Raw genomic sequence first — 13,213 nt, forward strand, 5'->3', positions numbered from 1 at the left:
AGATAGGCATTAAAATCGCCATGGGATCCGACAATACAGATGACGAATGAGGTTGCACGCCTGCAATGGAAAGTCGTACATGAGACATGTCGCGGAGATTATGTGTATGCTCATCCGAGTGGTCACTTGAGGGCGACACCCCTTCAGTGAAGTGTATGCTGTCGTTTTGGATTGCTTACTGCTGGAGATCTCTTGATTGGTATGCAGGCAGTGTTTCAATTGGCCGCCGTACACATAATGCTGACACAGACCGTCGCAACCGCTAGTGCTTCACACACGAAACGTATGCGTGACCAAGGTTGCTATTGTTCCAGGCTCTACGAACACTGAAACCATGAGCGACCCCAAAATCGATATAAGGCTGGATACCCAAACCGGCTAACATCTAGTAGCTGGCTCCTTAGAGAGAACATACTGTGAGTCACAATCGTATATCGTACCCTCACATCACCTCACACCTCACACCTCTCTGACAGAGATAACGAAACGAATATGCCTGAAAATGCGCACGATGTGTACGCGCAACAACTCTTCAAGCTCGCGCTGGGATATCCTCTATGGGAGCCCGAGCCGAAGAACGCGCGCGGGCAAGGCGAGGTACTAATCGGCGATGTCGGATATCTTGGTCAAGGAGGCTTCTACCGCTTCTTTAATGCGATGAGGGAGGCTGAGGACAGTATACATATTGCCGTCCCTCCGAATTTCAAGAAATTCCAACTCGGCATGATACCAATCATCACAGCAAACAATGTCATCAATGAAGGTCCCTTGTTCAGTCAAACTGTCCGTCGTCTCGAGGTAGGAGGCGGAGCTGGATCGTAAGTGGCTCTTCAGTAATGTGTGGCGCTCTCTGATCGAACTCATTTCACAGCCACGGCGTCAACGTCGCCTTTCAATGCGAATGTACCGACCAACAAGGCGCGTTGGCCATCCTCGATACCCCCGGAAAGCGTGAACTCGTGCAGCAGACTCGCCGGATGGCCAAATATATGAAGGAGAACATAGATACTTGGCACCGCTGGGCGAACTCAGATGAGGTAGGTTACAGCGTCGCTATCGAAGACATACTCTTCGTCCGAGGGTGGGTCAAAACGAGTCGTTGGGCCGTCGCAGCCTTCTTCGGTAACACTGGTAGGCATGCGAAGCTTACCTTCAACGGCGACTTGGGACTGCCTGTCTCTGCCGCATTTCGAATTGAGACGCAGAGAGAGACAGCTGCGACATGTCTCCCTCGAATAGGGCCAGACAACCGTCCCCGACTGAATCCGAACAGACCTCTGGGGCCTGCTCAACCGGAAGAGCCTCCAAGTCTTACCCAGGCTCAGAATCAGCGAAGCAAAAAGAAGAAAGGGAAGGGTCGTGCAGATGACATGGACCAACGACGTTCCAGAGAAATGGACGCTGGCCCTTCCTCCGGACCGTGGGGAAACCAGGCTCAGGAGCAGTACCCCTCGGACCAGTGTATGTTCCTGCACTACTTCAAACTGAAGAAGCGCCCACCACTGCCCTCATTGAAGACCGCAACTGGCGTCAAACCTCAGGACGATGAGTCGGAGGATATAGAGATCGAGTCAGGTGGAGATCTCCGTCAAGTGAGTACGAATACATTCGTCGTCTCCGTCGTCTCCGTATTATACCTCATACATATTCTCTTTGAAAGTGGCCCTATGACCCTGTCATCTTCATTTTGAATTACATATTCGAGGCGAGTTTCCAAATTGTGCACAGGCAACGTTTCAACTGACCGTCGCTCATAGCATTCGGAGGCAGCGGTAGCAGTCGCAAGTGATATAGACCTAATTCGTGTGTGCAAAGTAGGTGATCAACGTGGTTGCATCGCCGATATCGAATTCACGAGACCGCAGAATCGATGTCAATACCCAATCCCTGATGATATTCCGCGCTTCCTTGAGGATTCCTCGCCCGAAATTGAGGTCACCGAGGACGGTCGTGAGTGCTGTCGCCTTCACGCATCGAGGCGCATATTCATTGTGGACTTCCCAGTTGGCATGTTGCGCTTCGACGATGTTCAAGTTATGGACCTGAGGCTCCCAGAGAACGCAAACATTCACGTTGAGGGTCCCCATAATGATGCACAAGCGCCAGGATCACCACATGCAGTCCATCTGCCCAATCACTCGGGCACATGCATTCTACTTCCTCCGCTTGCTTGCGCCGAGCGCTGTGGCGGGATTTCTGCGCTCGCATACTCGCCCGTGGGTAGGGAGATCGCCGCTGGGTGCGAGAATAACACCATCGTCGTCTGGACTGCGATGAATCGCTCTGTGCGCTTCCAATTCGAAGAACATAGCGGCAACGTCTCCGCTCTTGTCTTCTCTCCAGACGGGAGCAAGCTGGTCTCAGGCGGACGCGATGGACGCGTCATTATCTGGGACCTCATCGACGGAGGGTCGATCCGGTCGCTCAACGCCCATCAGGGTACCGTCGAGCGCGTTGCATACTCGGCGGACGGAAAGCTGATTGCTTCCGGTGCCGACTCTGTCGTGAAGCTCTGGGAGGCAGAGACCGGAAACCTGCGCGGGACGACGGAGGAACATGGCGGGATTATCATGTACGTCGTGTTCGCCCCCGACAACGAGCGATTCGTGTCTACGAGCTCCGATGGTTCCGCACGCGTATGGAGCACCCATACCGCGGCGCATGTCTGTGACTTGAAAGGGCATGAGGGAGTCATCTACACCATAGCGTACTCTCCCGACAGGAAAAGGCTCGTCACACGCGCAGACGACGGAACCACTAGAATCTGGAGCGCGTTAATTGGAGACGAGTTCGCGAGGCTGCGTGAAGGCGAAGATGGCTCGGTGTGCGCGGCGGCGTTCTCTGCAGATGGCAAAGAGCTTCACTCCGTCGGCAGTGAGCGGGTGATCAAGACGTACGACTCCTTCACGGCCGAGCTGCTCAACACAATCGACGGCGGCAACAAGGTCGTCACGTCCCCCGCGTTCTCTGCGGACGGTCGTCTGTTCGCCGCGGGTGGTGAGGACCACACCATCACGGTGTGGGACATGTCGACGAAGCAGGAGGTCGCTCACTGGCAGTTGCCCGGGCTCACCGACAACGTGAACCACCTCTCCTTCTCCCACGACAACAGGCATATCGCGTCTGCATCAGATGATGGTATGGTGCGCGAATGGGAGCTGCCAGCCTTGGTACCTTTGTCACGTAAGTGTACTCCACAATGCTGTTTGACCTTGATCATTGAGAGCGAAACCGACCAGCCCATGTGCGCACTAGACATCTAGAATCGGAGTCATCGCAGGAAAGCACTAAAGTCTATAGCTAATGAGGATTTATTAGCACATCTAGTAGGTAGTGGTACACATGCGAAGGCGCCAGTCGCAAGCCATAATACACAGATGGAAGAGATGGAAGAGATGGATGTATGTACGAGGTATCGCGACGATGTGGTATCCGGACGGGCGGAGACGCGTCATGCCATGCAACTCTGATGTTAGTCCGGATTGACATGGGATGAGATCAGAAGAGAGGTATGTAGGTCGTGGGCAGACTTGCGTGTCGTATGCGATACAGAGAGTCCAGCCGCTAGTCGTAATTATGCGCGGTATCACTGGCGTGTGGGGAAGATGGAGGGAGGCAGCCCGGGGCGATGATGCAGAATGTGATGCGGAGTACAAAACGAGGAGGGGGAGACAAAAAGGATGCTGCGTAGGAGATGCGTTGCGGTGCGCTGCGAGACACAAAACAAGACGACGACGACAAAGACACGAGAGACGAGTCCAGATGATGCTGTGCGAGATGTGCGAAGAATGTCCCTGCCGATGCAAAAGTGGGTGATAGATCGAGTGCAGCGCGCGCGCCGCTAAATCTTCAGCTCGCGGAACCCCCGCACGTCCACGCGGCCCGTGCCGTTCTGCCTCCACTCCGCGCTCGCATCCACGTCCACGTCCTCCTCGTCCTCGCCGGCGCCCGTGTCCTGCACCACAGGTTTGAACTTCTTCGACTTCCCGCCCGGAATGACGATCTTCCCCGCGCCCCTCGTCTTCGCCGTCGCGCTGGCCACGAGCGCCGAGCGCGGCTTCGGCAGACCGAGAGCCTTGCGCTGCCGGCGTGTGAGGCGCGGCTGGACTGGAGAGGGCGGCACCACGACGGGGGGCGGTGAGGGTGCCGGCGACGAGCAAGAGGAAAGGGAGCTCTCGGATGCAGACGACGAACCCGACGCCGACAGTTCGGGCGTGTCGATGTCCGCGTCGTCGACGAGCATGTCCATGCCGTGCGGGGCACTGCCCGGCAGTGGAGGCTCACTGTCCCGAGGAGTCTTTGACGACGGCCGCGAGGAGCTCTTCTGCCGCTTGGACGCGCTCTGCGAGTCGGAATGGCCCTGCGACGACGCAGACGACTCGTCGAACGTCCGCTTGGGCGAGCGGTATGAGACGGCCTCGTTCGCGTCTGACGGCAGCGTTGCTGCAGAAGGGATCGGTGATACGGAGCGGGATGAGGGCAGCGGGATCTGCGATGGTGTTTGTGGTTCCGAAGCGCCGGCTTCGGCGAGTGCAGCTACTCTACCCTTCGCTTTCGACTCAGGTTTGGCCTTCGATTCGGGCTTCGCCTTTGGCTCTGGCTTTGTCTTGACCTTCGACACTGGTTTCTTCTTGGCTGGCACCGGAGAAGGAGGCCTCGATTCATCGGGTGCTGGCATCTCGACGACATTAGGCAGGCCCGTGGCTGGACCTCGCAGGTTCCGTATTGATGAGAAGTGCTCCCAATCATGATATCTATTACACACTTCAGGGTGCTGCAGACAAGGGGGAATGAACATGTACACACGCAACGTAGACTGGACCAGGAGGGTCGTCCTCTTCTGACGGCTCGGGCGGCGGCGGGAGCTTCTCGCGCTCCTTCTCTGCGCGCTTGCGGTCGCGCGCCGCGCGCCGTTTCTCGCGCTCGTTGCCCGATGACTCGACCGCTGTAGTAGGCGCGGACGGTGCGGACGATGTCGAGGGGGCGTTGTCTGCGTCGTCGTCGTCGGCGTCGGCACCCGCGGCCCACTCGATAACGTAGACGAGCCCGGGCTGGATGACTTTGACGTCACGGCGCTTCATGTGTGCGAAGGCGGATAGTTCGAGGTGCCCGCCGTACGTCGCTGTAATAAGAATGAGTCACGGAAATCATACAGTGCGACCCAAGAAACAGCACTCCGCGTGTTGATAGCATACATATGTAGCACACCGTTTTGAGTGCGTCAGAGACGAGCAACGGTCACAAGCAACGAACAATCCCGCTGGATATCGACATGCAGGGCAGCACTGCAGCAACCCTAACGAACATTTGCAGGCTGGCGCTTAGACCAAACAGGACAGCAATCTAGGCGCGAACCACATTCGCCATTGTAACGAGATAATGTGGGCCGCAATAAGCGTAGGCTTTGCTTGCACTTGAGTAGTCTTATGACGCGAGGCACTTCCCGGGAAACACCGCTCAGAACATATGCACGAGTCACACACCTGGTTGTCGCATGCATTGTAGATGGACGTCGAGACCCCGTTCGTCATCGACAAAGGGCTCGTAGCGTTGCTTGTGAGATTCTATCCAGTCGCAGATTTCCTGCCGCAGTCTGAGGTGGTACGCAGGAGTGCCGTAAAGCTGGTCGGAGAGCGCGCGGAAAAGGCAGTTCCCGTCGCCGAGGGTCGGGGCAGCATAGAGCCCCATGGCGCGCAGCTGCTCATTGAGCAGCTGGCTATTCTCTGCAGGATCAGAGAGGTTTAGGGGCTGCGAGGCGAAGAGAAAGCGTTAGTCGCGTGGCCAGGGCGATAAGATGGGTGGGACGCACCTTGCCTCTGCTCCTCGTTGTGCGGGAGCGCACTGGGCGGTGACGAGGCAGAGCTGATCAACCGAGTCTCTCCAGCACGCGAGCTGGACGACTCACGTTGCGGCGGGGGCTTCGCAGCCTTCCTCTTGGATGTGCCCATCGCTCTGTGGGTGGATTCGTCTGCTCGTCGTCGGTGCTCCTCGCCTCGTCGTCCAGGACAGCAGCCAGCCACGCGGTTCCGGGTCCTGCCGTGGACCTCGGACACGGCAAAACAAGTGTGCAAGCCGCCCAAATCCAGCCTCCTCCCAGGAGCACTGCGGTCTCGAAGGTCTGGGGAAGGCTTCAACTCTGCGATAGAAAGAGGCGTTTGCGTTCGACGAACAGAGGCTGAAGAGGGCGAACAATGCCTTCAGTCGTGAACAACGAGATCCACCAGATGGGCTTTCTTGGGGCCACGGCCGGCTGAACTGAGCCGAGCCGAACCAGTGCCACACGAGGCTCGCCGTCGCCAACGAAATCCTCGTTTACTCAACGTTCACTCGAACATCTGGTTCTGTCTGTTCACTTTGCTATCTGAATGCCTTTTCTTGGTTTCTTGCTCGGCCATGTTTCATTCTGCGCAGTGTGATGCCGCAGTGCTCATCGTATGCGCAATATGATCGCGCGGTCCACGAACGCCTGCTGCGAACCCTGGGGACTTGGCTCTAAAGGCTGCGCACGTCGGGCTATTCGTCTACTTAAGCCATCATCGACATCTCCAGCGTCGTCTCACTATCATCCTGAGATTTCCTGAACTGACAGCTCGAGACACCTCCGCAAAATGATCCTCGACAGCAAGGTCATTCTCACTCCTCCGCCGTCCTACGCTGCGGCGGCGGCGGATAGACCTCCATCGTTCTCAGACTCGTCTCGACGTATTACGCTGTCGACTTTGCCACCATATCTGCTGTTGCGGACAGTGTATGAGATATTCCCTCGAGGGCAGCCGGAGGGGCAGAGGCGGATCCTCTACTGGCTCACAGTAAGCCTTCGGCGCGTCAGTCGCTCTCTCTACATCGGTATGTCTCCTCGTCCCGCTACATACTTCCTACCTAGACTTACACACCCCAAGCGTGTATGCACGTCCTCCGCTCGACCTACCTCCCCATCTACAGCTCACTCGTCCGCGCACCCTACTCCTCCGACCCCTTTCCGATGGCGACCCCCGAAGTCAGCGACGCGGACCCGCCCGTATCGCCCGTGCGCTCTCTCCAGCGCGAGACGCACGTCCTCGACCTCTTCATCGCGCTCAAGGTCCGCGAGGACGTCTGGGCGGACGAGAGCGAGCTCCACCTCGAGCGCGAGGAGAGCTTCAAGGACCTCTTCGACCTCATGCAGCCGCGCGCACGCCTCGAGGACATCGTACGGCTCTACGGCATCCGCGCGGGCGTCATCTCTGTGTCTGGCCCGCCGTGGACCCCGTCCGCCCCGCCGTCGCGATGCCAGACGCCGAACGGCTCGCGCTCGGTCCCTTTCAACCTGGTGTCGGTGTCGTTCTCCCCTAGGAAGGTCGGCCTCGTGCTCGCGACGAAGCAGCGCAGGAAGACGGTTGTGGATGTGGCGCGGACACGGGACCAGACTCTGGAGGCAAATGCGGCGCACTTGGTCAGGGAGCTGGCGGCTTGGCTGTCCACGAACCCTCAATACTTGACTATACTGATGTGACACAAGGCAGATGAGGAAGTAGAAGCTCGTGGTGACCTATACATAGTAGTGTGGCTAGAACCTAATGCGATGCTATCGAAGCTTCGCCTGACCAGCTGCAAGCGTAGATGGTTTTCGCTCGTGTAAGGTGAGCTCCAGTGAATGTCGTAATGGCACGAATGATCCCGGAGTATTGCAGAGACGACCTATGCTATTCTATTCCCGTGTGCTATTGCACTCTGGACATGACTGCGATCCAATCTAACTGGCAGTGATAGAATCAGACTAAGTCGACAACATGGTGACTGGACACCTGTGAGCTTTTTGACGAAAGAAAGGCTACACAGCCCTTGGCGTATCTCCCAAATGCCTTGACGTTGTGCGCAACGTGGGAGGAATCCCTTTCAATTGCATAGCCTTTTCTGTCCGCAAATAGGGTTATATTCTAGAGTGCGAAGCATGGACAGCTTCATCGTCACCGAAGGCTTTCCTGCCCCTGCGATTGCTGATTTCTTGTCAGCGTCGATTTGCTCGAATCGTCACATCTATGTGACCGGTGTGTACGTCCGCTCATCGCACTCGACAATAAACTACTCTAGGGGTAATACTTCATGCTCACAGAACCGTCGTACTCACTGTTGAACCATCTAGGACACTCGCGCTGTCTTCTCATGGCGACCCTGATAGAGGAACCGTAATTGCATTGGCAGTACAAGCGCGGCGTCAGGACCAGGATAGAATGTCCACATAGCCTCCCATTGCGCTAGAAACATCCAAACCGAAACGGTGTGCTCATATTTATCACGTACGCGTGCGCTAAGAACCTAATTTTTCTCAAAAACCCTTATAGTCGTCGACCCAACCATTGCCCTCCCCTTCACCGTCATCTGCGTACGACCAATGATGTCGTCTATGACCCCGGTCGAGGAAGTCTATGCTCGCCAACTCTGTCCCCTGGGCAAGGGATATCCTCTGTGGTACCCGGAGCCGCGGGAAGATGGCCAAGCGGGCGAGGTCCACCTTGGCGACGTTGGATATCTGCACCGAGGAGCTTTCGTCCGCCTCTTCAACGCCATGCGAGACGCGGACGATCCGATCAACCAACGTCCAGAGGATATGCCCAATGTTCCGGACGGGTTTGAAAAACTCGTTCTGACTCACCCGCTCTTCCGAGTTGGGAATGCGATCTCTGGGCCCCTGTATAGCAGAACGATGAGGCAGGTCCGCGTCGAGGCGGAAGGATCCACGTGGGTCATTTCCAGCATTGCCCGCGTTCACTGGACTCAAACACATCAGACACGCTGTATCCGCGGATCTTTCATTCGAATGTACCGACCAACAAGGTGCAGTTCTCGTTCTGGGCTCACCGGCAGAGCTCCAGGAGGTCCTGCACACGAAATGCATGACGACCTACATGAGGAAGCACATCGACAACTGGGTCGCCTTCGCCGAATCCATGGGCTTGGACCTGCCTGAAGACAGGATCATGTTCGTGAAGGGTTGGGTCAAGACGACTCACTGGGCTCTAGCAGCGTTCCGCGAGAAGGGAGAGAACGGGCGTTGCTACGTACACGGTGGCCTCGGCCCTATGGGATCTGCGTCTCTCGGTGTGACCATCTCGCGTTCTACGCAGCATGTTGCAGAGGCCCGGTGCGGGCCGGCACCAGCTTCAAGCGAAGCTTCAGGAAACGCGTCGGGACGGAGGGAAGGGGTAGACCAAACGAAACCCAAGAATCAATGCGTCCTTCTGCATTATTTCAAGTGTAGGAGGCGTTGGCGTGCTCCTAAGATCATCCAGGCTGCGGGGGAATCACCTCAATCAGAAATGGGGGATTACCGCGACATCTTTGAGACTCCGGCAGTGCCAAAAGTGAGTTTGTCGTTCACATTCCACGCGGAACTCGACTGATGTAATCTATGATGATACAGCCCTACGACCCTGTCGATGTCATTTTAGACTACATACTGAAGGATGACATTGCCAAGGTATCTACAGTGACTCTGCTTCAACTCCAGCCTAGTCACTGACCTGTTTGTGCGCTACAGGCTCCCGACTCGCAACCACATATATCTCACGCAATTGCTAGCGACGCCGACTTCTGCAGGTTGATGACCTATTATGAAGACGAACAAGATAAGTGGGCGACATTATTGGGTGGGCTCACGCGTGATGCCTACACGAAACCGCAAGCGTGGCTGTTGTTTGCTGCCCTCACAGACGCTTCAATCCCAGTGATGGTGGATGAGGACGGCAGTAAGTCCCCGCACGTTCAATATCACCAGCAGGAAACTAATGTTAGCGACTAGCGGCCATGCTAGACACTCCCCAGGGATTCAGGCCAAAATTTGTGCCTGTAAATCACCACTTCACGCCGAGTTTGCAAGCAAGGCTTACGCTATACATGCCACAAGTAGACCATGAACAGAACAGGTCCGCCAAGGGAAAGGGAAAAGAGAACAGAATATAGCGGTGCCATATTGTCGTCAATATCTTCCCCTGCAACGATTCCTGATGCACCGCGTATCATCAAGGATCTGTAGTGAAGAAAGAACGATTCGAGCAGAAACAGGCAGGGAGGGCAGAAACGACTCGCTGATGTATGAAGATGATTTCATCCCTTGCAATGCCAGTGCTCTCAAGTTAAGACGCTGTGTGTATGATTTATAGTATATACTCAACGCGCTATTATCGTGTTTTGATTGCTAGTAATACGGTTATGTCTACATGCATCGTAATCCTTGCGTGGCAATCGGAAGTACAGTCACATTGAACACACTGATGGCGAGGACTCGGATCGGAATTTCACTGTGACAGAGTTCAGTAAGCACATAGCGCGTGCCGCGCGACAACGATTTGCATAATCTTACTACTAGAATCTTAGACACCCCAGGGGTGCTGCACTTACAGGCGGACCTTCGAACCGACGCTCAGGCTTGAGATCAAGTGCTATTCGGGGCCTCTGTCACGGACAGTACAACGCTCTCGGTGCCTGCTCACTACTATACTGCCGTCATTGCTGTCTGCTCGAGCCCACGTAACTACACATGCACTGGGGAGGTCCGAGTCGACACGACTGATAAAGTCTTTAGACGTCCAGTATCCAGAAGAACAGACTGATACTTCGGAGTACCGCCGCGCCAGACATCGGTGAGATATCATAACTGTGCGCTCATGTCTCTCTGATGTCATGCAAAGGAGGCTACTAGAGCTTGTTCCACGGTTCAAGTAGATGTGACTCTTGTTTGATCTGTTCGGGCTCTCGGGGGCGCAGAACAGTCTATGCCAATCGACAGATTCAGACAAAGCAGTCGGAGCCACACAAACGCCTGTGTTCTTAGTAGTATGTTCGGAGCCCGATCGCGAATCCCACATGTTGTCCCCGGCGCATATGACGATCGACATACACTTCTCCGCAGCATCACGAAAGCTTGTAAAGACAACCAGTTTCATAGTTTATATGCATCGACTTGACGCGCTGCTCATATATGATCATGAACCACATAGAAGCATTGTGACACATAGGTAGCACGCCTACGAACATCCAGGAGCGTAACTCACTTCTGGGACACAGAACGTGACATGTCCAGGATGCTCTCAATTTTCGCCACGAGTGGTGAATCAGGGGGTGCGTGCACCGACTGGCGGTCATTCTGACCAGACTCATTTGAGGGAAGAGTTGGGCGAGTGACTATCAGATTTCGCAGCCCTTTCCTCCGCTGACTTGATTACGACTGGTGGCTTCTTTGCGTACGCCAGAATGAGCGGCGCGCTGCCGTCGATTTGCTTTTGGTCCAATGCGTTCTTCGCGGCCATTGCGTGATGCGTCGTGAAGAACTCGATGAACGCGGCGCGGCCAGAAGGATCGACGGAAGGGCGCTCGTCTGTCATGAAAAGTCCAATTACAGTCAGCGAAGCGGTCGGAGAAGCAGCCCAGGGGACACGTACAGAAGTCAATTTTGCGTATATTCCGTGCGTGCGCCCCGAAGAGCACCCGGATGTCCGTCTCGTCGCCCCGCACGAATGGCGTGAACAGCTTGAAGTGCGGCTCGTTGTCCTTCACGAGCGGCGCTGCGTACCCGAGCACGACGGGGTGCCTCACACCAAGATACACCGAGAACGGCCTCCGTGCGTGCAGCGCCATGATGCGCTCCGCATCCTTCTGCGTGCGGAACTGGACGTGGGCGTACATCCCCGTAGAAACTGTCTTGAGCCGAACTGCAATGAACGTTAGCGGGTGCATCATCGGATGAGCTGGGAACACATACCCAGCTGGATGTCCACCACCTCGGTGTGGTCGCGAAATATCTTGCGTATGTGTTTCCACTTCGTCCCCCGGGGCAGACCGCCTACCCAGAGTACGCGACAGGGCGGGTATGTCGGGTGGGTGCCGTCCTCGTCAATGGTGCGTATATCCTGCGCAGGCGAGCGGATCGGTGCGGGGGACGGCGCACCGGTTATGGACTTTGCAGGGGAGATCCACAGTCTGCGGCCGCCGAGCTCGAAGTGTTGGTGCCAGTTTGCGAACATGACGGCGCTGGCGTCTTCGATAAACTCGAAGTCTACATGTGCGTACCCTGCGAACTTCCCGCGCTGAGTAGGAGCTGGGTAGAGGTGGACGTCAGCAACGGAGAGGTGTCACCCGAAGCGCAACTGACTCATGCTGACGCGGCGGACGATGCCGTATGGTTCGAAGAGTTCGCGGACCTGCTTCATGGTGGCGTCGTAGGGTAGGTTGCTGACCCACAGAACCCGGTTCACCTTGACCGGCTCAGAAAGCTGGCCCCTGTCGTGAGTGTCGGAATAGAGCACACGAGGCTTGTGGCTTCCCAGGGAGAGCTTCTGCTCATTGTGTGCACGCATGAAAGCCAGAGCGTCCTTTAATCTGCGGAACAGAACATGGGCATAGCACCGCCGATTATTCGGCTGAGGCGGTGCTAGAAGGGATCTATGAGTGTGCGGCGCGCACGCAACGGTAGATTGACCGCTCACTGAAATGGATCAGGCACTCCCCGCGTCCGTCCAACAGTTCCATCAAGTCCTCCAGCGTTGTAGTTTTAGGTAGTCTGGCAATCAAGACTTTCTTCCCTGCGGGGTTCCCTTCGCTGTCCTGAGCGACGTCTTCATCGGGGAGCTCGTCCTCACCGTCAGTCTCCGAGCGCGCATCTTTGCCCCGAGGTCCCGGAAGATATGCTCTCGAATGCTTCAATGTGTCACCGACTAGATGCCGAGGATTCAACCACTGGGGTATCCGCTCGCTTGTAGACTGTGCGCTGTCGCTTGCTGTAGCTGTAGTCTGTGTTGTCTGTTCCGCTTGGGTGTGTGCGCATCGTCGTGGAGGGAGGTCAATGAGCGTAGATGGTCCCGGCCATGTCGATGGATGAAACGTAAGGCCCTGCCTTCGCAATCGCGTGACGGCTGCTCGAGCGTCCGTGGCAAGGAGCTTGTGGATCATTCTCCAAGGAGACTTGTGGTCGCAGACAAGTACCAATAATGGGAGATACTGCCAACGAAGACTTGTCAGGCTGTCTCAAAGCAAACATACACTACGACGCACCTGTAGCCTACGAGTAGCAACGACCTGCACAATCACAAGCACCGGTAGGCCTTCAGTAATCGCATCCACCTCGGGTGTTCCTCCGTCCAACGTGAGACGCGGATAGATAATAGGTCGAGGTTCGAGTCAGGCTAGAACTGAACAGGGCTTGCAGACTCGGACTCGGCAGGATCCATAATCAAATTCA

General features: G+C 56.0%; 5 protein-coding genes across 5 annotated transcripts; 3 read left to right on the plus strand and 2 right to left on the minus strand.

Moving 5' to 3' along the window:
• Positions 1 to 492: 492 nt before the first annotated feature.
• On the plus strand, positions 493 to 3,263 carry B0H18DRAFT_1213757 (WD40-repeat-containing domain protein; the record flags this gene model as incomplete). Its single annotated transcript, XM_048036537.1, has 7 exons — positions 493 to 818; positions 872 to 1,592; positions 1,661 to 1,705; positions 1,758 to 1,814; positions 1,866 to 1,950; positions 2,005 to 3,170; positions 3,225 to 3,263. The coding sequence occupies 7 exons, from the start codon at positions 493 to 495 to the stop codon at positions 3,261 to 3,263; spliced, it is 2,439 nt and encodes an 812-aa protein (XP_047889684.1).
• A 565-nt stretch (positions 3,264 to 3,828) lies between these two features.
• On the minus strand, positions 3,829 to 6,278 carry B0H18DRAFT_630542 (uncharacterized protein). The gene is made up of 5 exons (XM_048038852.1): positions 5,906 to 6,278; positions 5,810 to 5,841; positions 5,484 to 5,748; positions 4,807 to 5,122; positions 3,829 to 4,754 (listed from the first exon to the last, which is right to left on the minus strand). Exons 1-5 carry the CDS (start codon positions 5,946 to 5,948, stop codon positions 3,842 to 3,844), a joined length of 1,569 nt encoding a protein of 522 aa, XP_047889685.1. The 5' UTR covers positions 5,949 to 6,278; the 3' UTR covers positions 3,829 to 3,841.
• A 330-nt stretch (positions 6,279 to 6,608) lies between these two features.
• Positions 6,609 to 7,492, plus strand: B0H18DRAFT_881797 (uncharacterized protein; the record flags this gene model as incomplete). The annotated part of the gene is made up of 2 exons (XM_048040864.1): positions 6,609 to 6,846; positions 6,900 to 7,492. 2 exons carry the CDS (start codon positions 6,609 to 6,611, stop codon positions 7,490 to 7,492), a joined length of 831 nt encoding a protein of 276 aa, XP_047889686.1.
• An 882-nt stretch (positions 7,493 to 8,374) lies between these two features.
• B0H18DRAFT_1195455 (uncharacterized protein) lies at positions 8,375 to 10,297 on the plus strand (the record flags this gene model as incomplete). Its single annotated transcript, XM_048036071.1, has 5 exons — positions 8,375 to 8,718; positions 8,768 to 9,341; positions 9,401 to 9,457; positions 9,518 to 9,725; positions 9,779 to 10,297. 5 exons carry the CDS (start codon positions 8,375 to 8,377, stop codon positions 9,937 to 9,939), a joined length of 1,344 nt encoding a protein of 447 aa, XP_047889687.1. The 3' UTR covers positions 9,940 to 10,297.
• A 1,238-nt stretch (positions 10,298 to 11,535) lies between these two features.
• On the minus strand, positions 11,536 to 13,152 carry B0H18DRAFT_630659 (uncharacterized protein). The gene is made up of 4 exons (XM_048038853.1): positions 13,027 to 13,152; positions 12,462 to 12,972; positions 12,128 to 12,406; positions 11,536 to 12,073 (listed from the first exon to the last, which is right to left on the minus strand). Exons 2-4 carry the CDS (start codon positions 12,922 to 12,924, stop codon positions 11,712 to 11,714), a joined length of 1,104 nt encoding a protein of 367 aa, XP_047889688.1. The 5' UTR covers positions 12,925 to 12,972; positions 13,027 to 13,152; the 3' UTR covers positions 11,536 to 11,711.
• Positions 13,153 to 13,213: the final 61 nt, after the last annotated feature.

The sequence above is a fragment of the Fomitopsis serialis genome (genome assembly GCF_022376445.1).
Source record: "Fomitopsis serialis strain Sig1Antser10 chromosome Unknown B0H18scaffold_76, whole genome shotgun sequence".
NCBI classification, from domain to species: domain Eukaryota; kingdom Fungi; phylum Basidiomycota; class Agaricomycetes; order Polyporales; family Fomitopsidaceae; genus Fomitopsis; species Fomitopsis serialis.

Excerpts from the sequence above, each read along its gene's own strand:
- B0H18DRAFT_630542 (XM_048038852.1), bottom strand. The coding sequence starts at position 5,948 with ATGGGCACATCCAAGAGGAAGGCTGCGAAGCCCCCGCCGCAAC. Across the intron at positions 5,842-5,905 it reads TGCGAAGCCCCCGCCGCAAC|TGCGCTCCCGCACAACGAGG; the intron begins GTGAGTCGTCCA and ends GTCACCGCCCAG. Across the intron at positions 5,749-5,809 it reads CAACGAGGAGCAGAGGCAAG|CCCCTAAACCTCTCTGATCC; the intron begins GTGCGTCCCACC and ends TTCGCCTCGCAG.
- B0H18DRAFT_630659 (XM_048038853.1), bottom strand. The coding sequence starts at position 12,924 with ATGATCCACAAGCTCCTTGCCACGGACGCTCGAGCAGCCGTCACGCGA. Across the intron at positions 12,407-12,461 it reads GGAGTGCCTGATCCATTTCA|CACCGCCTCAGCCGAATAAT; the intron begins GTGAGCGGTCAA and ends GATCCCTTCTAG. Across the intron at positions 12,074-12,127 it reads CGTCCGCCGCGTCAGCATGA|CTCCTACTCAGCGCGGGAAG; the intron begins GTCAGTTGCGCT and ends ACCTCTACCCAG.